The sequence below is a fragment of the Porites lutea genome, chromosome 13, assembly GCF_958299795.1.
Source record: "Porites lutea chromosome 13, jaPorLute2.1, whole genome shotgun sequence".
Taxonomy (NCBI): domain Eukaryota; kingdom Metazoa; phylum Cnidaria; class Anthozoa; order Scleractinia; family Poritidae; genus Porites; species Porites lutea.
In genome coordinates this window covers 13,658,580-13,682,087 of record NC_133213.1, presented here as the reverse complement: position 1 = coordinate 13,682,087, position 23,508 = coordinate 13,658,580, and the positions used below count along the sequence as shown (strand labels likewise).

The 23,508-nt window shown below is 39.7% G+C and overlaps 2 protein-coding genes across 3 annotated transcripts in view; one reads left to right on the top strand and one right to left on the bottom strand.

Moving 5' to 3' along the window:
• LOC140922222 (mitochondrial S-adenosylmethionine carrier protein-like) overlaps positions 1-3,326 on the bottom strand; it is a 33,377-nt gene extending 30,051 nt beyond the window's left edge. For both annotated transcript variants that reach the window (XM_073372204.1, XM_073372206.1), the window contains exon 1: positions 3,260-3,326. The gene's annotated coding sequence lies outside the window, so the exon portion shown is untranslated. The remainder of the gene's footprint in view (positions 1-3,259) is intronic.
• A 317-nt stretch (positions 3,327-3,643) lies between these two features.
• LOC140922219 (protein DD3-3-like) lies at positions 3,644-21,357 on the top strand. Its single transcript, XM_073372203.1, has 15 exons — positions 3,644-3,810; positions 5,919-5,972; positions 6,057-6,143; positions 10,945-11,040; positions 11,141-11,197; positions 11,836-11,917; positions 12,271-12,387; positions 12,605-12,763; positions 17,125-17,297; positions 17,770-18,006; positions 18,430-18,600; positions 19,165-19,349; positions 19,613-19,826; positions 20,314-20,642; positions 21,007-21,357. Exons 1-15 carry the CDS (start codon positions 3,740-3,742, stop codon positions 21,189-21,191), a joined length of 2,217 nt encoding a protein of 738 aa, XP_073228304.1. The 5' UTR covers positions 3,644-3,739; the 3' UTR covers positions 21,192-21,357.
• The last annotated feature ends 2,151 nt before the right edge of the window (positions 21,358-23,508 follow it).

The following is a 23,508-nucleotide window of genomic DNA, read 5'->3' as shown; positions in this document are numbered from 1 at the left end:
GATGATTCCTTAAAAGATCTCTGGAAATCCTCAAGCTGTCACACTAATATTCAATATGATGTGTACAAATCCACTAAGGAAGTTCTTAAAGATTTCGGTTCTAATCAAGAGGATAAACAATATATGGCAAGATGGGGATTATCACAAAGTCCTGATTGCTCCTTTTGCATTAATCCTGAATCACTCCTTCATGTTGTCGCTGGTTGTCAACAGTACCTTAATCGCTTTACCTGGAGACACGACTCAATCCTTAACTTCATCGCCAAGCTACTTCAACCTGTAATTAATGTTCACTCTTCACTCTATGCAGATGTTAATGGTTTCCTCAATAATAACTGGTGAAAATTATCGTCCAGATCTTCTTTTCCTCATCCAGTCAAAGTGCCTATATGTTCTAGAATTAACAGTTGGTTTCGAGTCTAACCTTAACAACAATGCAGTGCGTAAGAAAGAAAAATATCTGAACTTGATCAACAAAATGAGTAGAAATTACAGATGTGTGAGATTTGTAAATCTCTCCATGAGTTCCCTTGGAATTTTCTCCGATGAATGCTCCATATTCTTAGACATGATGAATGACATTGACATTGACAAAAAGCAGCAATGTTATATAATCAAAAAAATGATAAATATAGCCATTAGAGCAATATATTACATCTTTTGTTGTAGAAACAGGAGCTGGGATAGCCCAGACTTAATGCAATTTTGACATTTTTTTGTTTTTGGCTTTTGTTTTGTTTTGTTTTTATTTTTGCTTTTGTTTTTGTTTTTTTCTTTTTAATAATCCAATCTCAAGCAGCATTTGTAAATTGCCTATACATAGTGAGATTTACAATTGTACATTCAAAAACACAAATAAAGTTTCCATTAATTTATCAATTATTGGGAAAACAACCTTTTGCTGTAAGTTTCATCCAGTGATGACCACTTCTGAGTCACCAGAGAGCTAAAAAGTAGCATCATGTCATTATACATGGGACCAGACTAAAACAAGGTTATCTTTAAATAAACAATTAATTCCCCCAATAGAATAAGGGTTCGTTTAACCTTGATCTGGAAAAAATGAGAATCTCTAGATTTTTCTTCATGAGTCTCCAGATTTTCCTTGATCAGGGGTTGGCTGCCTGGGTAGACTTTCATATCCATACATGCATACATAAGCTCACATACATAATGCACTGTTCAATTTGACCTGTTACCATCCCCCCCCCCCTCCCCGGGTAACCCCCGCCACAAGTCCAGCCCTTCAGGCCCGGGGGTGGAGAATTATTTGAGGTGGTTCTGTCCCGGGGGCAGCAGGGGGTGGGGCAAATCAAAGGTATCTTCTCTTTGATTTTGCGAAGTACATACCATTTTTCATGCGATTTACAAGACGGCTGCAGACCTCAAGACTACGTATTCTTAAGGAAAAATGCAGGAATTTGTTGGAGAGTGGTTGGAAAGGAATAACTAGTCAAAATTAAAGTCGGAATTTAAAGTTATGTTTTAAAATTTGATACAAATGTGCGTATGATGCGTACCCAAAGGGATTTTATTTTCTGGAAATGAAGTACAGAAATATTTCTTCAGCCTACCTTTAAATAATGATAAGAAAACTTATATGTAAACAAATACAAGGCTTTTGATATATATACATAGACAGAAAAACAGAGATTTGGTCCAGTGTTCTTATGAAGTGGTCTTTAGAATATCAAGGAGGCACTTTTAAAGAGTTTTTCTTCTTCGTTTTTGTTTCCAAATTTATTGTTCACGTTTTAAATACATTATGACATCCATTATCCTTCTCTCAATAAAGACAGTAAAATGTTTATAAAAGTTGTGAAAACGTCTCATTTTGCTTTTGTACGAATAAAAAAGATTTACCCAAAAAGGTATATGAGGTCGATCAGGAGCTCAGAGGTAAGGAATTGTCTCTTTCCGCATGCCAGGGGGTGGGGAATAGACCTCCAAGTGAGAAAAAAATTGCAAATCCCCGGGGGTGTTCCCGGAGGAGGGTGGGGGGGGGGGGGGGTGATGGTTACAAGTCAAAAGCTTACTTTATTTTTAGGTTTAAGAGGCCGCCATAACACTGATGTCGACCTTCTAACCGGAATCCATTGTTTTCCATCTAAATTGTTATTCATGTTTTGTTCGTTATCCATTGTCATCCACCGACATCTTTTTTAGTATATACACACTCACTGATCTTGGTGATTTAAGCAATCTGATTGGTTCACTATCTCAGACTATTCAACAATATTCACCTCCCAGCGAGTGGATAATGTGTGAGCACGGTTTTTTTCCCATCTTCTTAGAGAAAGATCTTTTAAAAGTCGACAAAATCCTAGGGTTGACTTTTTTTCTGGCAAGAAAAGACTTCGAAGGATTCAAAACAGCGTTTTTCCATTTACTGTTGTTGAGTTTTGTGGTTGATGGATTGTTTACAACTCCCGTTTATTCGCCTAGAAGAGGCCGTTTGGTAAACTCAGCGTTTCCTAACATGAAAAATCTGCCCCAAAAACGAAGTTTATTTATGACAAACAAATTTGAAAGCAAATGTTTGCAGAAATTCTACATTTCAAGTAAACACGAGAAAGAATGCTACATGAAGACGACGTCTTACCTCGAGGAACCGAATCGCCATTTTTGTCAGTACTTCATGCAAAGAACGACACAACAAACCTTTTCGGCTATAAACTTGGCGAGTCAACAGAAAACAACAAAGCTCTTCTTTTCTTCTCAGGTATGTAAGGAAACAATTCAAACTTTTAGTGGTTCCATTTAACTCATTACGCTGTTGTTTGCGAAGTGATAAGCTTGTGAATTGCCATGTTTGAAAATTCTACAAAGATCTATTTTTAAACTGTCGCGTGTCTAGCTGACCTGATCTGTCAATCAAATCGTACTTTTTAATGGTTTCTGTTGAGATCGCTTCGTGTGTATATACTAAAACAATTATTCTTTTCAATCTCGGTGAATAGTGGCTTTAGGAATATTTACCTCGCCACTTCGTGGCTCGGTAAATATTTTGCCACTATTCCCCTCGATTTCAAAGAATAATTGTTAATTATCTATTCTTTGTTTTACTTACAATGATTTTAGATTCCGGTATATGAAACACAACCCCCTTGCGTGGTTGCAAACCAAGAGTAATTTCTGAAAACGTGGCATCCCCACTAACACCGGAATATCCTTAAGGAGGTTATTTCCTGCTTGGGCATTGTGAAATAATTTGTATCACTTATCCGGAAGAAAAATAAATAGAAAAAAAATTTCTCACCAAGACCTACAATGTAGCTGCTGAATGAGCTGCTAAATTGCACCCACGCCAATGGCCGCCATTTTGGAATACCAAAGCATCCCTGTAAATCCCTGTACACCTCGTCAAGTAGTATGAAATGAAATGTCACATTGCTAGTTATCATTGCGTGACGTTAGCTAGACAGCGATTATTTTCGTTTCCTACGTTTTTCAAATTCTATTTTATAGATCAGTGATTCTAGAACCATAAACAAAGAGGACAAACGAAACACAAACATTGTTTGAGGCCAAAGTTTGGAGAGCAGAAGTTTGATACACACTTGACATGCACAGCAAATCAATGATGTCATGTTCCGGGCGTCTATAATGCATGCCTATATTTGGTACTATTACCAGTTGTCATATTAAAGTGAAAGTGATTTCAAAATCACACCTCCGATGGATGTTGCTGCGATATCTCAAACTGGTATAGAGTGGCACCTCTGATTCGAGCAGAAAGATGAACACTTTTCTTTTGCTTTCGCATTTTTGGATTTTTGTCTCGGCAGACCTCTATATGCATAATCCTAGGTAAGAAAGCCTTTCAGAATAAGTATCAAATTTTTGATGACTGAAACATACCAGCAGATCCTGCAGGGTTCTACTCTTGAACTGCTTTAATATTTCCAGGAGTATTTCTACCAAACAGTCAACTAGTTTGCCTCCGACCCGTAATGATAACAGGGTAATCCCTTCTGATTAACTCTCTATCGTCTTAATAATAATTTAAATTTAGAGAGTTCTTAATTTAACTGTACAATGTTCTTCATTTGCTCCAGCTCAAACTGTTTTCTTTTTCAATCTGTCCGAGTGAAGATATATTTTCCTTGGACTTTTTAAATGAGAGAATTGCATCGGCAAATAATATTAATTTACAGAACAAATAGTATTTGGGGTTCTTGAATCCTAATCAGAGAGTAAAACTTTATTGTTTAGCAAAACAGGATGTCTTCCTGGACCAGATACTGTGAACAGAGCTTTGAACATTGTCAGGGGTAGGACTTATCTGTGGAACTGCAGACTGGTGAACCGCAGAACCTGCAGAACAGGCAGAACTTACAGAACCTAAAGAAATGACTGTTTTATTACGACTCCCTTTGGCTAACATGATGAAATAAGTAGTTACAATCAATTATAACACTGATAGACTGTTCACAGTCCCCTATTTTTCCTTAAGGTCGTCGAGGTTGAGCACTCACCTTCAATGGCAGCCATTTTGTGATTGAATTCAAATGTACCAAGAGGGTGGGTCTCGGGGTTCCCAAAGCGTCTCCTGCCTTTTTAAGTAGTTCAAGTTAGACTCGGTCAAGATGGGCGCCTGTAGCACTCTTTCTCGACAATCTTGTGGAAAATAGGGGACTTTGAACAGTGTATAACACCATAACATTAATTGAGAGGTCTGGTTCCAAATGGGAAGTCCACTTAGTGGATTTCTGGCTTGATAGTGCATAGGAAGGTAATGAGAGGTATACATTTAAACATAGTAGCACAAAGTTGGGAGGATGAGAGAATGTATTTCTGTTTGTGAAAAATAGAAGATATTGAGCGAGTGGCTGAGTGATATCCGACAACTAGAGGGATACGTGTGGGTGAGTTGCTTGTGTGAATGTGTTTGATAGTACACACTGTATGAACATGTTGTATCTCCTGGCTGAGGAGACCGAGATCGTATCCACGTCTGTTGAGGTATTGTGCTTGTGTTGATTCATTACAACGCAGTTTGAACTTCTCGTTGAATGACCATATACGTCATATTCTCAGGGCAAGGCTGAGTGGAAAAGCTCATTTAGTGTGTAAGGGGTGACATGATGAGCGTAAAAGGTACTGATGTTCGTCTGTAGGTTTAGTATAAACAACAATTTCAATAATCAATACCATTGTTGAGCAACACCTTTACCTAGAGAAAGGAGAAAGATTTGAATGAGCAGTTTGATATAAATTTAATATGGGATGAAAAGTATATTTAGGTAAGAGATAGAATAATACTTAACTTTATAGCTAGAATGAGTTTGAGGAGGTCGCAAAGATTCTGTGTGTATGGCAGATGTAGAGTGGTCACGAGAAGTGACAGCAGGCGCTAATAATACCCTCATCGTTCTCTCATCCTTCTGTGTTTAAAACTATACCTTACTACACTGTTTCCTTCCGATGACCACCAACAAGCTGGATTCATGGACTTCCTGGTTTTGGAAATTGAAAACAATGTTCAGTGTCTGTGCTGTTTATTGACAATAGCTCTCGACCAATCCATGGGTGAGAAATCGCTCAGTCATTGTAAAAATTTAATAATAATTTAACTAATTATTTAATCACATTAGCCAAAGGAAGTTGTAATAAAACAGTCATTTCTTTTGGTTCCATAGATTCTGCCGGTTCCACGGTTTGTAGTTCCACGGATTAGTCTTACCCCATTGTGAGTCCCACCATATATACACTTATCTTATCTAATAAATAATTATTGATTTTTTAATCAGTCTTAATGTTATGTAACTGCAGGTGTCTCAGTTATCCATTTATTTATTTTTCTTCGTTTGGGGATATTAGTACTACCCAAGATTTAGTACTACCCTAGCTGTGAAATCTGTATAAGAATAATGTGATGAATTAATGAAAATTTACACTTATTGCTGCTTATTTAGAGGGTCCAACAATCGTCTGGATGAAGCTCGTAGAGAAAGAAATAATGCAAACAGGTCAGCGCTAAGTGTTTTTGCTTGTCTGCTGTTTTTGTAAAATGCACATCTTTATTGACAGCATGACTCATATTAATCCAATAGGATGTTTGACTCACAGAATAATAATCGTGGAGGATACAATGTTGGAAAGTTGTACTACTATGAGGGTTCAGTCTTGCCTATTGAATGGTATGTTTATCCAGTATTTGCTCAATTCACCCTTTAAGTTTTATACTACTTTATGCCTATTCACATCTCAACTGCCCTAACTATCGATGTCCACATCCCCAATGTACCGCTTGTGATGTTTTGAATCTGATAGACAACTTTGATTATGCATGTTAACTTCTTCACTGAAGGTCGAGATTTTTTAAACCACATGTGAATAAAACGATCTGGTCAAACAGACCGAGAGACAAATGAAAAACATTGAAACAAATATATCATGAATAAAAAATTCTTATGAAAATCTTGTACCACGATTCTTTGGGATTATTGTAAAGCTTTGAGTTCTTTTTTGAATGAGCAGCAGCAAAACTAAACCTTGTTTAAGCAGATTTGTGGCATTTACATTTTTCTACATTATTTTATTTTGATCTACGTCAATCAAACGGCACTCATTGACCAGATTTTGTGACAAATCTAATGTGTCATTAACCCGTTTTTTTTGGGCCGAATAGCAGACGTCTCTCCCACAAAAATTTAATGTTCCTAGTGGTAGGATCTTCATAATGTAGGAGAGGTGGCTGAATTCATAGGCTACAGCAATTATTTGAAGTCAAACAACTCTCTAAAAAGAACACAGCTAATGGCAATACATACATGAATATCTTGCAACTAACTTGACAGACAGCTACATAAACTTTTAACTTTATTTAAATTCGTAAATAAATTACAAAATATATTGGGACTGGCATATATACAGTTAGCAAGGTCGAGGCAGGTCTAACTTACTGTTCGAGGCAGGTCAGGCTACATAATTACAGTACAACAAACAGAATAAATCCAAAAAAATTAGACTTTATATAAGTATATATCTACAATAAATAAAAATATACTATTCGTCTTAAGTCCAAGGAAAAATATGGAGTGAATGGTAAAAAATAAAGAGAATTACTTTTTCATTTTCACAATGATCTTGTCTACGTCAGTAATAGCGTTGCTTTTAATAATCTTTTAAAAGGTTTTTTGCGGTCTTTTTATTAAGAAAAATTATTTGAGGTATCTCGTTCCAAATTTTGACCCCAACACGCTAGAAAGCATTTCGTTTGACATTGAGTCGAGATTCTTTAGTATGAAAATGTTCAGAGGTTGAGGCACAAAAAAAGGCATCGCGTGGTCGCGGTTTGTTTCAGCAAAATATATTAAACGCAATGCGCGTTTTTGAAGAACTTGAAGAATTTGGTCAAGGAAATTTTTACAGGCCGTTGCCGCAAGAGATGAGACCGTAAGTTTAAATAGAAAAGGTGCAATTAACCTGATATCAGGCCCCGGGGGGGGGGGGGCAGGCTCTATTTTCGTTTCGCTTTGTAAATATCATTCCGGCGGGCAACGAAAAGATTTTAGCGGGAGCACATAAGAGAGAATGTATGAGGACTGCTAAAATTGGGCCTGATGTCAGGTTGAGGTGCGATTAGTGACTGATAAATATTTAGGAGGTTGCAAGTGGGAACAATAATATGTCTTAACCTCGCAATTTAAGTCCTGCCCAATTGTTTTACTTACTTTATTTGCAACAGAGTGAATATGAGTCTTCCATGATAGTTTTTCATCAATTAACAAGATATGTAATGAAGTTTTTACGCTCAAGAATAACTCCTTTTAAAACCTTCTCTAGCTTCACTTTAAGCTCCGCCACTTCATGCGTAAGTTCTTTGTTTGCTTTTCTGAATTTTTGTTCACTATTTGTCATGATTTTAGAGAGAGTTACCCCTCGCAACTCGCAACTCAACGTTCAACGTCGTCCGTAGAGTACCGGGGTTTATACTAAGGGTGCGTTTCTTTACTAAAATCCAAATCTGGATTTTAAATCCGATCGTTTCTTTACTAAAATCCAAAAACGGATTATTGATCCAAATGATCCTTAGGGGAGATGGATTCTTTGGATCACATTCAAAACCGGATACTTTGGATACACGATCTTCTTTACCACGGATCAGAAAAGAGTGAACGTTGCCAGCGGTAACTTGAAACAATTTTTATAAATACATCACAGGCGCCCCAAGCTGGAACGTAATTTACTTTCTCACAAGAGAGTCGGTGTCACATTACAGGCAGCCGTCGGCAACCGTTGAGACGTTGTACGAGAAGTAAAATAGAGTTCTAAAGTGATGACGTCATAAAAATTAAATTTGTGAAATTATGGGATTTGTTAAGATATTCTGAAAGAACAACGTCTAAGACGCCTACTTGCCAAAAAGTAGCATTTGGGAGCAAATTGCCTCTGAGATATTATAACCCAATTATGTTCTGATGACTCCATACAAATCCTTCTAATTTTGAATTGGGTCTAAACGTTTAGACCCAAGTAAAGGACAGACTGTAAGACTGTTTTTAACCATTCTTTAACTTTCTGCTTTGAGTACTTAATATCATTTATAGGGACATGTTTTTGCTTGAGCTCGGGCGTTGTCTCAACCTTTGCATTGTAGAGTAGTCGGTTCGCTTCCTGCAGTTCTTCATGGTCATCACACAAAGCTTGAAATTCTCCATGGTTGTCGATCAATTGATCCGAAGGTCGATTTAGTTGAGTACATGCACGCTAAATTAACTTACGGTCTTTCCGTTTCGTTTGATACTCCTTTATGATTTTCATCTTCCGCGTCAAATTTGCTCGCATTAATTTCCTTCTGTTCTTGATTGTCTGAGCTTGTTTTGGCCGGGAACTTCGGTGTAATCACTCAAATACCTCGGCAGGTGCCCTCCACGTGTCACGATTGTACTTTGCTTGTCTACAACTGACACTTCAACATGCGATTTCGCCGATATTTTCGCCATGCTTCGATTCTACGTCTCTACAATCCAAGGCCGATCCTCCTGTATCCGGCCTCCTGTATCCGGCTCGAAGGATCATCGTTTATGGCTATTCTCAGGCGCGAGAAATTCTATTCGAACCCTGGTTGAAACTGGCCTGTGCCAGGCTCGCGCGATCGATTCGAGCGAAGAGTGAAATAGCGAACGAGTAAAAATGCCCCCTCGCGGTATTCGCGCAAGTATTCTTGATCCGCTTTCCTTACACTGAGCAAGACACTACAGCCGTTTTTCTGATGGTATAACGAAGTTACCATGACGACAGCATAGGCGCGTATATTTGTGTTTTTGTTTTCAAAAAGAAATTTCTGGGGACGAAATACAACAGCTCGCCGAAAAGTTAGTAAACAAAAATGCAATCAAAACTACTAAGACTTGGATCAATGTTTGGAAGATGTGGGCGACAACCAAGGGTCTTAACGACGACATTTTAAAATACAATGCCAAAGAACTGAACGAGCATCTCTCGCGATTCGCAAAAGTGACGGCTCTGAGTATCAGCCAGATATTCTAAAGGTCATATATGCTGGCTGCTTTCGACAGGCACCTGAGATAAAATGAAAGTAAAATCACCATAGCAAAGGACAGAGAATTTATGGTGTGCAGACAAGTCCTGGAGGGAAAAGCAAGAGCTCTTCGCGAGAAAGGCCACGGAAAACGACCAAATGCAACAAAAGCACTTACCGTCCAAGATGAAGAGCAGCTATGGAAGAACCAAGTACTAGGCGACCACAATCCAAAATCACTCCTTTATACCTTATGGTATATATCTGCTAACCCTTCATTTTGGCGTTCGTTGTTGCCAGGAGTACCATGAAATGTTCATCTTGAACAAGTACGATCAAGGTACAGAGTACATAACATTTGAGAAAAACCCAACTAAGACCCGGCAAGGCGGCCTAAGGAAGAAACGCACAGCTATTGAGCCAAGTCCCCGGGTGGTCCCCGTTGTCCAGTCTCGTTCTTTAAAATATTTCTAGCCTGTTCCAGGCTCCGAGATAGTGGTGAAAAGTCGTTCAGTAAAAAGAAATGCGAAAAACGCGCGGGCTCGTTTTAATATGTCCGCACTATACTATCTGAGAGCCTGGCACAGGCTAAAACATTTCTTGCCCGCAGACCTGAAGAAATGCGAAGAAATGGCCCTTTTTATCTCGCCATTATTGAAAAGTAGAAACCCTAAATCCGAAGTCTGGTACAAGAAACAGAGAATGGGTGTCAATAAGATCGACTCCTTCATGAAAAATATGGCCTTGGCAGAGTTGAATGTATAGAGGGAAGAAAGTTAACCAACCATTCGGTAAGGAAAACGCTGGTGAAGAGGTGAAGGCTTCCTATCAGCCAAGAAGTGCTATGATCGGTGTAACAGGCCCCACATGTGAATGCTCACTGGCAGACTATGAAGAAGGTGACGAAACAGAGCAGCGAGAGATCACATCTATCATCAGCTCTCCTTTCTTCCAACCGGTCGAGAATCCCCGTCCAGTTCTCTCCAGTTTACCCTTTCAGCAGAACTATCCTGCCTCTCAAACAATGACAGTCCACTTCTTTCATGGCTGCCAAGTGACAATCAATTACGGAGCTGGCGTTGGTGTTTTGTACCAATTAAATAAGAATTCAAAAAGTGGAAGAAGTTATGACTAGTGTCTGTACGTTACCTTAATTTGTAGTTTCGTGCTTCAGCAAGTACTGCAAAAATATTTAAAAAGACTTTCGTTGAACTTTTCCGCGTTGTTTGCTCGATTTTTTGTGCCGTGTACAAGAAGCTGTCAATCATGTACGCTTTGACGTAAAAGATGTTAGCTATACAAATACTTCTAATTAGCACAGACAAACCCTTATAATACATTTATTTGGTGTGTAGTTGAAAAAATAAGGTGTGTTGAGGCTGAAACCTCTCATAGTGAAGTTCACCTGCTGATACCTGCCACAAATATTGACCTATATTTTACTTACACTGAAGGACAAATCAGCATTCTTGTGCGGATCCGAACAACCACTGTGAAATGATTTTCCAGTACTTGTGTGGCGACAATGTGAGAAATGGAATCACTACACAGTATGTATATGTACAGTATGATATGAGCTTCTTGTGATCCAAATGCAAATACAGGATTAACACAAATCTGACGCAATATATTTTTGTCTTTACTTTTTAGAACCATCCCAGATAACCCAGCATTGTGTAAAAATTATGACTGCAATAGCGATGACAGGTAAATTACATTAATTGCAAAAAGTCTGCCTTTGTAAACTTTAAATTTTAGTTTTAAAGAGGATTCCTTTCAATATTTCTGAAACTCTTTTATATATTTGACCCCCATTTAGACTGTGAACGAGCTTGATTATCACGTGACTCTGATGGCTAATACATTTCAGATTGAATGTCAAAACGAGTCCCACGATTTCACGACCTGTTTTACGCTCTCACGAGTTAATAACTGATTTCTCACGCTTTCTTTTAAAAATTACTGTGCAAAAACTGTTTTGGTGCATTCGTAAGGTTCGTTTCCAAGTTAGACAGCTAACTGAACTCAACCTAAAGAAAACGCCTCGCGTTTATGTTTGCGTTCGCGTCAAGATGGAGGGCAACAAAAGTGCGCACGTCAGCAGCGACGAGGATTGATCGTGATGATACTGCTCCGCTGCTTCAAAATGATACGTGAATTCTTGCACCTATAGTTCTTGATTAAAGGTCTCCCGCTAGGAAATTTGGGCCATCTCACGTCTTTTAACCCCTTCACCTTACTTTCCCAGCTCTAGGTTCAGAATCTCAAGATCGTTGCCTCTTGGGGGTTGGCAAGACTGGCGTGACTGAATAGAGCAAAATTCTTTCTTTAATCTTGTTATGTAGGTTTGGAATGCATGAGGATTACGATTATTACACAAACTGTAAATACAGGAACAGAAACAAAGGGCTTTTTACTGCAGACCAGGTGTGGCCTGTTTTTGTCGTTGTTGATGCACAATGCATGCTTCAGTGATAGTAATCATTGGCTGAGTTTTAACTTTAAATAAGAACGTCACATCAAGTACACACAGAAAGAGTTTTCTTGTCCATGTCAATTAAAAATAGTTTTGAATTTCTTTCTAATGGCCAGGAAAATTTTCCACGGTGAAAAAGTTTGGGTTCAATTATTAAGACAGGTTACAAAATATGAAAGATAAACTCAGATATGTCCTCCTGTTAATTGGTAGACACATTAGCTCCAATATTTTCCGTTTGAATTATACTAGGTGCAGACGTAAATAACCTTAGACCTTTTTACCTTTTGTTCAATATTCTTAGAAATTAAAACGTGATTCAGCCACTTCCACAAGACAAAACCCAGGCGGGACGCGGCGCGGTTACGAATGTCCAGAGGAGCGGGATTATTACCCTTACTGGCACCCCACCCCCTGGAAGGTAAGAAGTACACGTAGTTACCCACCCCTCCGTTCTACGGATGTAGGCATCGATTCAAATTTCATTGTAAAACTTAGCATTCCTCTTTCGATGTTTGTTCTCATATACCGTTCCTAGGATGTTTTTCAGTCAGAGCGTTTGTTTCAAGTAGGTTCCTCGAGGTAGGATTATTCGAGTAAGCTAGTATTGAATTCAATCTTATGTTGTTGTATTTTAGGACATTGCAGTTTTAACAAATGATGTCTCAAGATGTGAGATGTACCAATCAGAAAGCGAGAATGTGAAAGGACGGTGGGCCTGCAAGTTACCCGAAGAATACTTAAAAAAAATGAAATGGAGAAATTATAAAATACCAAACAACGAAAAGGACTGCAAGGTACAACAAAATTAACAACGACAACAGCGTTAAAGACAAAAAAAACTCTTGTAAATTGTGTGAAGAGTCTCAGTCAACTCCTAAGCTCGTACAAACTTTAGCACCGTATTTCATAAACACAAAAGACAACGGTATGCGAAACGCCTTCTTAATACAACGCGAATGAATCCGAGTGTTTCTTATGTTGTAACCCAAGGTATAGCCTTACGGACGTTTTCGTTTATTGTTGAGAATTTTTGCATTTAACAATACTTTGCATTTATTTATTAACAGTAATTGACAGTTGACTGAAGAGGTCTGTATACAGCTTCAGTTTCAGTTTTAGTTTCAGCCGTTTTATGTCCGTGGTTTGACGTAGGCCTTCCCCATTAACCACCGCTGGTCCACGTTTTGCGCGACACGGTGCTAGCGTTTTATGAAACTATCCAAGTCGTCCCTCCATCTGTCCTTGGTCTTCCTCGGTTCCTTTTTTTCCGCCGGGGGCTTCCAGAACGTAATGTGGGTCGTCCAGCGGTTTTCTGTCGTTCTCGCCACATGACCATCCCAATTCCGTCTGAGTTTGCTTATCTTTTCCATGATATCTCATACTTTTTTCTCGGCTCTAAACTTACGTCCAGGATTCTGGACATATCTCTGGATCTATTGAACTGTTTAACAAACTCTCCACCTGATGTAAAGCATGATTCTTTCGTGGGCTCTCTGCATAGTTCTGAGTTCAAGGTTTGTTATTCGTAAGATTCAGCTCTACTGTATAGGTGACTGTTGGGAAGATGCTCAGCTTGTCATCCGAAGGAGATACGATGTTTGATTTCTTGTTCCTTTGAGGCGGAATCCATGGAAACGCAATGACCGAGGTCGAGGTAATGATTGACTTCTTTGTTGCTGTCAGTGAAAGTGGGTACGTCTTAGTCCTCAGTGAACTCGTCTTACACACCCTTGGTCTTCATAGGTTCATGCTGTGCCCGACTTTAAGGCTAGCTTGGTTGAGTTCGTGTAGCATTTCTTGGAGTTCTTAAATACTGTTGACAAAAAATAATGATGTTGACGGCGAAGACTATTTCCCTTTCGTAAACGGTCTTTGCCCATTTTTAACTGTCGATGCCACCGTTAGTAACCAAGCCTTAAAAGTCATGATAGATTTAATATATTCCCTAGACAATAAGAAAAAACAAGACGCTGTGGGAGCGTACATTTGGGCGTCTATGTACTACGCGTGTGTGAAGATTTTTATGTGTATTAGGGATGTGTGAGTTGTGTAGTAGTGTTGTATATTTTAGGAGTTGGTTGAGATGCGGGAAGTGGAAGGCGTGAAGTTATATTGAACGTGAATTGGTAAGATAATGGCTATAGTTTGTTAATCAGTGAAATTTGTTTCTCATAGAATTTACTATGAAGTAACAAGGGGGGTGAAAGTGATTTTAGGTGTTGCAGTGAGGTAGTTGTGGAAGCGCTAGTTTGGTTATGAAGGGATAGTGTAGTTACAGTGTGTTGAAATGAGGTGTTGCTTGTGTAAAACAAGCTTGTACTTATTTCAAACGTTCTCACGCTTTCTGTTTAGGAAAAAAACGTTCATTTCATTTAGAGAAGGGGTATGAAGATGTTGAAGGGGGGCTGAAATTCTGTGTGTGTGCTCGAGGGCTTTGAAAAATGGGTGAGGTCAAGGGAAGGTGGTAAAATCTGATAGAACTATAGGCCTGATTACATGAGCCGTGCTGGCTCGCTTTGCAAGAAAACCCGGCACCTTAGTCAAATGCAACAAAAGTCAACTTTGCGATTATATGACAACCGAGCCAGCCCGAATGGAAATTTCCAAGCGATCGCGCTTGCCGGGCGGCCCGGCGAATGAACCAAGCGAGAAACAGGACAGCGGGTAACACACTGTTCATGCGCATTGCTTCCCCAGCTCATGTGATTAGGCCCTTACTGTGAGTTGTATTGTCACGCAGTTAGCACGTGAAAACTTTGGAAATTGCCGTTTTGTGGTTTTTGTATGATAGAATACAACTTAATCTAATCAACCCAAAGGTTTTAAACATAGACGCGGTTTGCACGTGAAGATGTTGGACTCTGCCCCTTTTACGGTTCGACCGTGAAAGAATGCAACTTGTTTACGAGGTCATTTTGCTCTATAAGATTTTAAGAAATCACCTCCTTTACGAAAGCATACAATGAAATTATGCATCATTCAATGTTACCCTTGATTATCTCATGCACAAGATCATGAAATTTTGCGTAACATATTCTTTGGCGCTCGGTAACTGAAAGTAAAGAACTATTGTCAAACTCTTGGCAATAAGCCAAACCATTCACACCGTGTGCTGCGAGGACGATTATTTTCCAAAGAGAAAATTTGAATTATTTAATAGTTTGTACCTTGTTTTTCCAAAAAGTTTGTTTTCTTTTGCCGATTTGTTGCCGTGCGTTATCTGTGGGTCGCATGTAACGAAGATAAATGTTGTGTTGTGACACAGCGCGCAACAGACTTTCGCGTCGCTTGGCTTGTTACTTGGCTTGTTTACGTTCGCACGTATTGCGTGCCTATCGCAACTTTGAATCAAAACAAGCGAACTCGGTTACTCTGTTTGGCCGACGCCCAAATAATAATACGTTTTTGAATAGTCTTCGAAAGAACGACGTTAAAGCCCAAGTTGAATTTGCGTAAAAAGTTTTGGAAAGGGCTAGGGTCACCTGTTAGTCGTATATCAGTTAAAAAAAACATTTTGTTAGTTTATGTTAGTTTGGAATTTCGGCGAATCGGTGGTGTAGTCAGTGGAGAGATAAGAATACGAAAGCCGTCCGGTTTCGAGGTCCGGGCTCGACGCTGTGTTGCGATTTCCTTTCTTTTTCATCGAAACACTCTCAATAACAGGTCAAAAATTTTTTCAGTGTCTTAAAAATGACGGCGACCGTTTCTGAAAGGGAAAACTGCGACGGCGAACCATAACCGATGACCGAGGTAATCACCACCTATTTTGATTCCCTTCTTTTTTCATTGTTGTTTGCGAAAGACCTTTTCCAAGCAGGCAATGAACAGTTTGGGAGAACTGGTATCGTATCACCTTGTCGTAATCCCTTTTGCAGTCTGAATAGTTTGGAGTCTTAGTGGAGTCTGATGTAGGATTTGGTGTACTTGTAGGTGTGTTGTAGAACGGTGATTTAGACGAGTGCGATTCCTTACTCCTTAAGCGCATCGAAGACGTCCGGAATGATCTCGACCGAGTCGAAGGTCCTGTTGTTGTGAACCAGACCCACGGCTAGAGGAAATTTGTATCCTTTTCTTTTTTCGATTAGTTTGTTTACAACGTGGAAATGCAATGGTCTGTTGCGGGAAATCCCTTGTGGAACCCGGCTTGTTCTCTTTTTTGGCGCAGGTCATTTGGTTCATGATGACTTTGAAAAGTTTGTAGATGTTGTTTAAAAGGCCTTGGACGGAAGTTGGAAATGTTCTTAGGGTCTCCTTTCTTGTACAGCAGAATAATGATCGGTTCATTCCACTTTTAATGAACCTTGCTTTCCCTTAGGCATTCGTTAAAGAGGACCACTAACCTTTTTGTAGATGGTTTCAATTGTGATATTGTTAGGTCCAGGAGCCTTTCCTTTTTTTGAATGCTTGACCGCAAGAGGTTCTAGTTTTGCACCTCCGGATCGGGAGGTTCAAGGTCAGGGCTATGCGATGAGTAGAGTCTTTCATAGAATTTTTGTGCTCGGTGAGCAGTTCGTTCCTGTCTGTTGTCAACGAACTGTCCTCCACAAGAACGGCTGTAGATTGAAGCTTTCCGGTGCAGAGTTTTTTTTTTCGTCTGTGTGCAGGTTCGCATACAATAACACCCGCGAATAAGAACCTTTTTTTGTGTCTGGCAAAATAGTTTCCTGTATTTTGGGGTACTTATTGGAAATTCAGGCTAAGTAGGTTATTATTTTCTATGAAGGAGATATTTGATTTTGTACTTAAATTTATGTAAAATCAAAGTTACACTCCGTGGTTAAATTATTTATCATAATTTACCTGTGACCCACATATAAGAACCTGCTTGATTTTGCTTGGCTGAACAGGTTCTTGTATTTTTGGCTATCAAAGTGGCAAATTTCTGCAAAGAGGTTCTTAACGCACTAGGTTGTTATGCGCGGGTGTTTACTTTGATAGACTTGACAATATTATTTTAGAAAAAATACAAAAAATAAGAAACAACTCAAAGGAATAGTATATTGAGACAGCCACCCGCTTTCTTATTTTTAGATATCTGGACAGAAAATTTCTACTTTTTGTACTTGACCAAACAGTGACACAAACTGAGAGGCTGTAAGTATAAGATAACGGCCAGACACGTATAAGATTCTTCAATTGTTTATTTGATTTGCAGTCAATAAATGCCACCTGGAAGGAATTTCCATCACATGGACTCCCTGCTCCCGAGTGCAGGGAAACAGACTGGTCACGTGACAATCACCTTGGCAACGGCAAGGGAGGATACGCGAACAAGTACAACTGGACCGTGCCTGATTTGGATCATGAAAACTGCGTCTTACGAATCAGGTAAACTATACAGTTCTGCTTTTTACTGGCAGACTTATTATTCTGACATATTTACTTTTATTTCTCTGCTATGCGAGATCAGAACCACATGGAAACAGATTACCATTAATCAAACGACACAACGAGCGCCGCCGCTAATTGCCGTTTGAACCAATCTATCAAGTACCAGTGATGTTGAGTTTGAGGGTCAGAAGTACGTAATCGATACTTAAAAAAATCTGTTTTATTAAATTGCATGTCAGAATGTGAGTCTAGGAATGTGTTAATGTTGAGTCACATGCCACATGTGTCCGGGTTGAATAATTAACAATTATTGGACGAGGTTGAGCAAAATATCGTGATTTGTCTGTGGCGAGCAGATCAAAATTTGCTTCGAATGATGATGTAAGTAATTATTTATGAGGCCCTGGTTATTAGTTAAAATGTGAACCCCTTTTTGGATAGCATGCTGATCATTGAACCATTTCTTTAGATACAACATTTCCACTGGTGACTATGATGGTTGGGACTCATCCATTAACAGCTCTATGAATGGATTAAAGCAAACTAAGCTTGATATTGGAAAAAATTACAACATGAACGAAACTGTGGCTGTCCAGAGAGGTTATGTGTACAAACAAAATCCTGAGGTTGTGCTGTTTCCGGGCTTTGATCTCAAGCTAAGACTGGCTGTAAACACCAACCAATACGGCAGGGTTTTCCAGGACAGGTAACTTCAGCGAATTGGTGAAAACTGAATGTATGCTTTTCGTGTAAAGATCGTAGTATATAATTCATGATAATTCATTCGGGACACGTAACCCACGTACCTTACTATAGACCTGTTGGATATTGTGTATTTTGGCATTCTTCGGCCGATTAGTGGTCGACAATATCGGCTCTTTTCGAGACCGGTCTCGAAAAAACGAGTAAACAATCTTGTATTTGTTCCCTAGGGCTGTTTTAAGTTCTGTGCCTTTATTTTCGGATGCTTTACAAAATTTGTACCAGTAAACGATCAGATTTCGTTTGCCACTGGTACTTGTTTCTACCCTAGCCTTTCCGTCTCGTTTTGCGTAACGAAACCATTCGTTACCATCCATGTCGAACAAAAGAAAAGACCCGCAAAAGTTTTATGTTTTGCATCTTCTAGGTCCCATACTTTGGCCGTGCGCAAGAGACCTTCAGATCTTCAAAACGTGAGGATCCACAACTTAAATGTTCGTGGAAAGCGTGGAAATATAGTTCAAGTTTACCCCGGTGTGGAGTATGACTTTGTACCCAATACCTTGCTTGTCAAGGATGGTGATTACGTGCACTTCCAGTAAGTCTTCTATTTGGTTTCTTTCACTGGTGGCAAAGACAGCTTTTCCCTGAGGGACACATTGGGGGCCCATTAAAAAACCGCAAACACCCCCTGCCCTTTCCCGTAATAATAAAAAAAGAATAGACGAGAACAGAATTCTGATTTTGGAAAGAACAACTAGACTCATTGTTACTTATTTAAAACTTTGAAAAGAGACGATTTAACCAACAATCGCCAAAGACACTTTTTAATCGAAAAACCGCGACTTTCAAGAACGATGAAATGATGTTAAAAAACCGCTTTTAAAGGCAAAGTATCTCTTCTTAGTAAGGCAAATACTAGAGGCGGCTTTCTCGATGCTTTATTCTACGAAATTTAAAAAATAAAGCCATCAACCAACTGTAACTGCTTCTTACTATGCTCCAAGGAAACTGCTCTTCTTTGAATTTAGTAAGCAAGAAATTATTGTTAATTCTTTTCTTCATTTTGGATTTTTTATTCCTGAGTAGTAGCTATCTGCTCTGTTGGCCCATCTCTTTGAAATCTTGGTTATTACATTTTTTTTTTACACCCATTATTTAGGTGGACTGGTTCAAACACGAATCCCAACAATAATGATGGACAAGGGAAAGCGGGGACGGATCGCTCAAATATGCTGCTACTTAACAGCGATGAATGGGGAAGAAATTATCCAACGCTACTGGACAAAACCAACTTTTTGGGATTGGACAGAAACAGTCTGCATAATCTGGCGCTACTGGACAAAAGTAAGTTGTCCATTACTATACATATTTAACGTATTTCACACAGTTACGCTCATTGTGCACGCTGACGACCGAGAAACAAATAGGGGAAAGGGGTACAAACTCGCAGTCTAAAACAGTTCTAAACCCGTTATTGGTCATATTTGGTGTTATGACAATGAGCAAGTTTTCGCACCTGTTTTGAAATGATATGCTCTCTCATGGACCATCTTATGTGGACTTTTATGATTGCTAAAACTTGATTCCAATTTTTTGTTTCTTATCAGGTCAGTTTGGCGGTGAAATGTCAGAACTGGATGATGCCGGAACATACTTTGACCTTGGACCAAAGAAAGTTACAGGGACTGGAACCTACTTCTATATGAGCACTAGGAATAATAACTTCTCTAATCGCAGTCAAAAGGGACGCATAATTGTAACAGATATCGAGATGATCGTCAAGATGATCGGTAGACTTGGTGGCAGTTTGAAATTTGCTGAGTAAGCTTCAACAAAACTAATTATGTGAAAGTAGCATTAATTGTTAGTTATTACTCGTCCGGTTGAAGTAGTCAAGTCAATGAAGTGACTAGTTTGTTTCACGTGACCGTCCACGTAAAGGAAGTCCAGAGGAAAGTTGTTGTTAGCGATCAATGGTAGAACCACGTCACGTTGCGAGTTCAGTTTCTTACATATGATAAATATCGCTAAATTTATTTTGACTGAAACAGTTACTGTAAGCTGCCGATAAAATCTTATGAAAGTGAACATGATCTTTGCAATAGAATGAACAACCTAAGCAGTCGATAAAGAACCTTAAAAATTCGACCGGAAAGCCTGAACGTTTTAGGTTCTTTTTCAACCGCTTAGGTTGTTCATTCTACTGCGAGGATCATGCTCACTTTCATGTATTTATCCGCAGAACAAAATATGATTCATTTCATATGTTTCAAATGCATAAAATCATGGTTGTATTTTTCATTTTCAGTGGGCAGCACGTGACCTTCAGCCCCGAAACCCTGCCACGCTTGCAGCAAATCACCGTTCAGCTTATGTCCGCAGACCAAGGTGATAAGATGATTAAAGAGAAAGGTGGTCGGATGGGCGTAGGCCATGGTTACGCCAGCGATTTCTTGACAGTGAACCCACACTCTCTGAGGACAGAAAAAAAGTTCAAAATCGGGATGAAAGTGGACTCCAGCGCCGCCTCTAAAATCCAGTTTTACCACTCGTCAGACGCGATGGACTTGAAAACCTGGTTTAAAGTGAGTGATGTGGATATATCTGACGGGTTTGCCGTTCTGGAAACAAGTGAAGGTAATACACGGACATTGTTTAAAATGCGGTGTTACATTGTTAGATAATTGACAGTTGAAATTGTTAAATAAAATCTGAAACTGCCATAAAACAGCACAACTCAAACTGCTAAGACTTAAAAAGTGAATCTTGTTCAAAAACTGCATTTTATTTTGAGGCTCAGACGTAAGGGCTTTTTGTCTGGCCAGCATTGTTATAGAAATAGAATTTATGACTCCAGAAATTTGCAGATGCGTGTAGTGGTTTCCACTGGTGAAATAAAAACGCTACAAGAAACATTGATCAGTGTGATAAACAAACCTCGAAGTGTAGCAGAATGAAATGCTGCCAAATTTTAAAATTCTTATTTCATCTTTTTTTGCAGGCGGTGTTTATGTCGCACGAACACTGCCCGACGAAGCCGCTATTGCTGGAATAGTGATCGCTTGCATTATTATCGTCATCGCAATTGGTGGATCAGCGTTTTACTTTAGGCGTCATCCGGACAAATGGAAAAGTGTGAAGAGTTCTTGTATGAAAGCCTGTAGATCATGCAAGAGTAATGTCTAATGTTATTGATTTGTAATCGCATTACGCGCGCTCAGTCGCGCGGGATTCGCTTAACTCGCTCTTTGTAGGTTAGATCTGATTGTAAGTCGACAGATGTTTTTTTTTTATGTGAAGTTTCATGAAACGAAGAATTACTGTTAAATATAATATGACACAATTTTTGTGATTTCTTTCGCGTTGTCAGAACTGTTCCTCCAGACAATAAACCCACACTCACGATAAAGAACAGAACTTTTTTAATGCTTTAAACTCTCTCTCGGTAAAGAGGACAAATTCTTGCCATGTGCTTTTTTTGCTGATCAATCACAATCTTGAAACGACGTTCTATAATATCCATAAACCTCGGCTCCCAGGCCCCGGCGACCTTCGGGAGCGCCTAACAAGTTCAGAAAGAAAACAATGCGAACGAAACGTTCTTAACATCGTAATATCAATCTACGAATTGTAACACTCTCCCTTATTTGATACAAGTATTTGGGATCAAATTAATATAGTGTAAGTTAATATAGTGTAAGTTCGACAGCTTCTTCTTCCGCAATGCGGAGAATGTTCGCTGCTACAGCTGCAGCTCTTCTAACGGGGCGAAACTCCCTTGCCCTGGGATTTCGGGGGGGTCTTCTCTCACTCCCTGCTCTTGATCACAGAAAAGCTCCAAAGGAAACAGATGCTGGACTGCCCTTTCAAGGAAAGCTTTTCCTCCTCTCAGCCCGACGGCTCGTACAACCCCATCTCGACCTTGGAAGAGTTTGACAACCATGCCCATATTCCATTTCTCTCGGTTACGTTCAGCATCCTGGATAAGGACCACATCTCCTAGCTTGACGTTCATCTCTTTGGTTTTGTGCTCCATGTTGTGTCTTTCCCTCAGAGACTTCAAATACTCCCCACTCCATCGATTCCATAGAACCTCTTTACACCGGCGTAGATACTTCACTCTCTTGCTCAAGTCGGCATCCCCTTCTTCTGTGTTTTCTTCTGGGACAAGTCTTGGTTGACCGAACATCATGAGTCTCACTCCCTGCTCTTGATCACAGAAAAGCTCCAAAGGAAACAGATGCTGGACTGCCCTTTCAAGGAAAGCTTTTCCTCCTCTCAGCCCGACGGCTCGTACAACCCCATCTCGACCTTGGAAGAGTTTGACAACCATGCCCATATTCCATTTCTCTCGGTTACGTTCAGCATCCTGGATAAGGACCACATCTCCTAGCTTGACGTTCATCTCTTTGGTTTTGTGCTCCATGTTGTGTCTTTCCCTCAGAGACTTCAAATACTCCCCACTCCATCGATTCCATAGAACCTCTTTACACCGGCGTAGATACTTCACTCTCTTGCTCAAGTCGGCATCCCCTTCTTCTGTGTTTTCTTCTGGGACAAGTCTTGGTTGTCCGAACATCATGAGTCATGGGGTCAAAACAAGTAGCTGTACGTCGTCTTCCACATGTGACAGAGGGTGATCATTTAGTGCTATTTCTAAATCCAGCAAGACTTCCGCGGACTCGTTCCACGTAAGGCTAGCTCGACCAATAGTCTTGTGCAATGTATGTTTTACGACTCCCAAAATTCTCTTAAAATGTCCCCCCCCCCCCAGGGGGCTATGCTTAGATGAAATTGCCACCTTATTTCCTGATGAGCGAGGTAGTTCTAGAGCTGTTTAGTTTTACCACCCCATTCAACCTCTTTGCTGTGGTAACAAAAGTTCGCCTGTTATCCGATTAAATCTTCCTGGGGCGGCCTTTTCTCGCGAGCTTGATGAACTTCAAGCTACTTCAGCTGTTTGGCTTCGTAGCAACTCAAGGTGGACAGCTCTGGATAAGCTGGGAGCAAATAACAAAATGTATGCCTTTCCTTCTTTTTTTTTGGCTTGAGTTTGTACCCTATTGGTCCTGCAAAGACCAGGCAAACTACTTCAAAAGGGGCTGATCCTTTTGTTCTATCTTTGGCAAATTCCCAGCGGGTGAGAAAGGGGTAGCTTGGAACTTCTTGCACCCAATTAACATCCTCTGATAATTCAGTTTGTGTGTTAACAAGGCATCGGGTGGTAAGTAGATAGGGTAGCTTCCCTGGATTCTTCCTCTACACTCGTACAGACCCTCTTCATTCTTCGGCAAATTAAGTTTGAGCTGGTCTTCATGGAACTTGTTTTTGTTTAACCTGCTGTTTTGAGCTCTTCCCTCCCAGAATTTCACTTGCTCGTCAGTATCACACGTCAATGGACCGGACATCCGGTACTTTTTGCCTTTCTTACAGTTTTGGATAAATATCGCCATTCATGACGTGGCAAGGAGAAGTAGTCAAACACTTCCTTTGCTAGCTTGGC

Coding starts and splice junctions, on each gene's coding strand:
- LOC140922219 (XM_073372203.1), top strand. CDS start 3,740: ATGAACACTTTTCTTTTGCTTTCGCATTTTTGGATTTTTGTCTCGGCA. Junction 18,007..18,429: donor GGCAGGGTTTTCCAGGACAG/GTAACTTCAGCG, acceptor TGCATCTTCTAG/GTCCCATACTTTGGCCGTGC. Junction 18,601..19,164: donor GGTGATTACGTGCACTTCCA/GTAAGTCTTCTA, acceptor CCCATTATTTAG/GTGGACTGGTTCAAACACGA.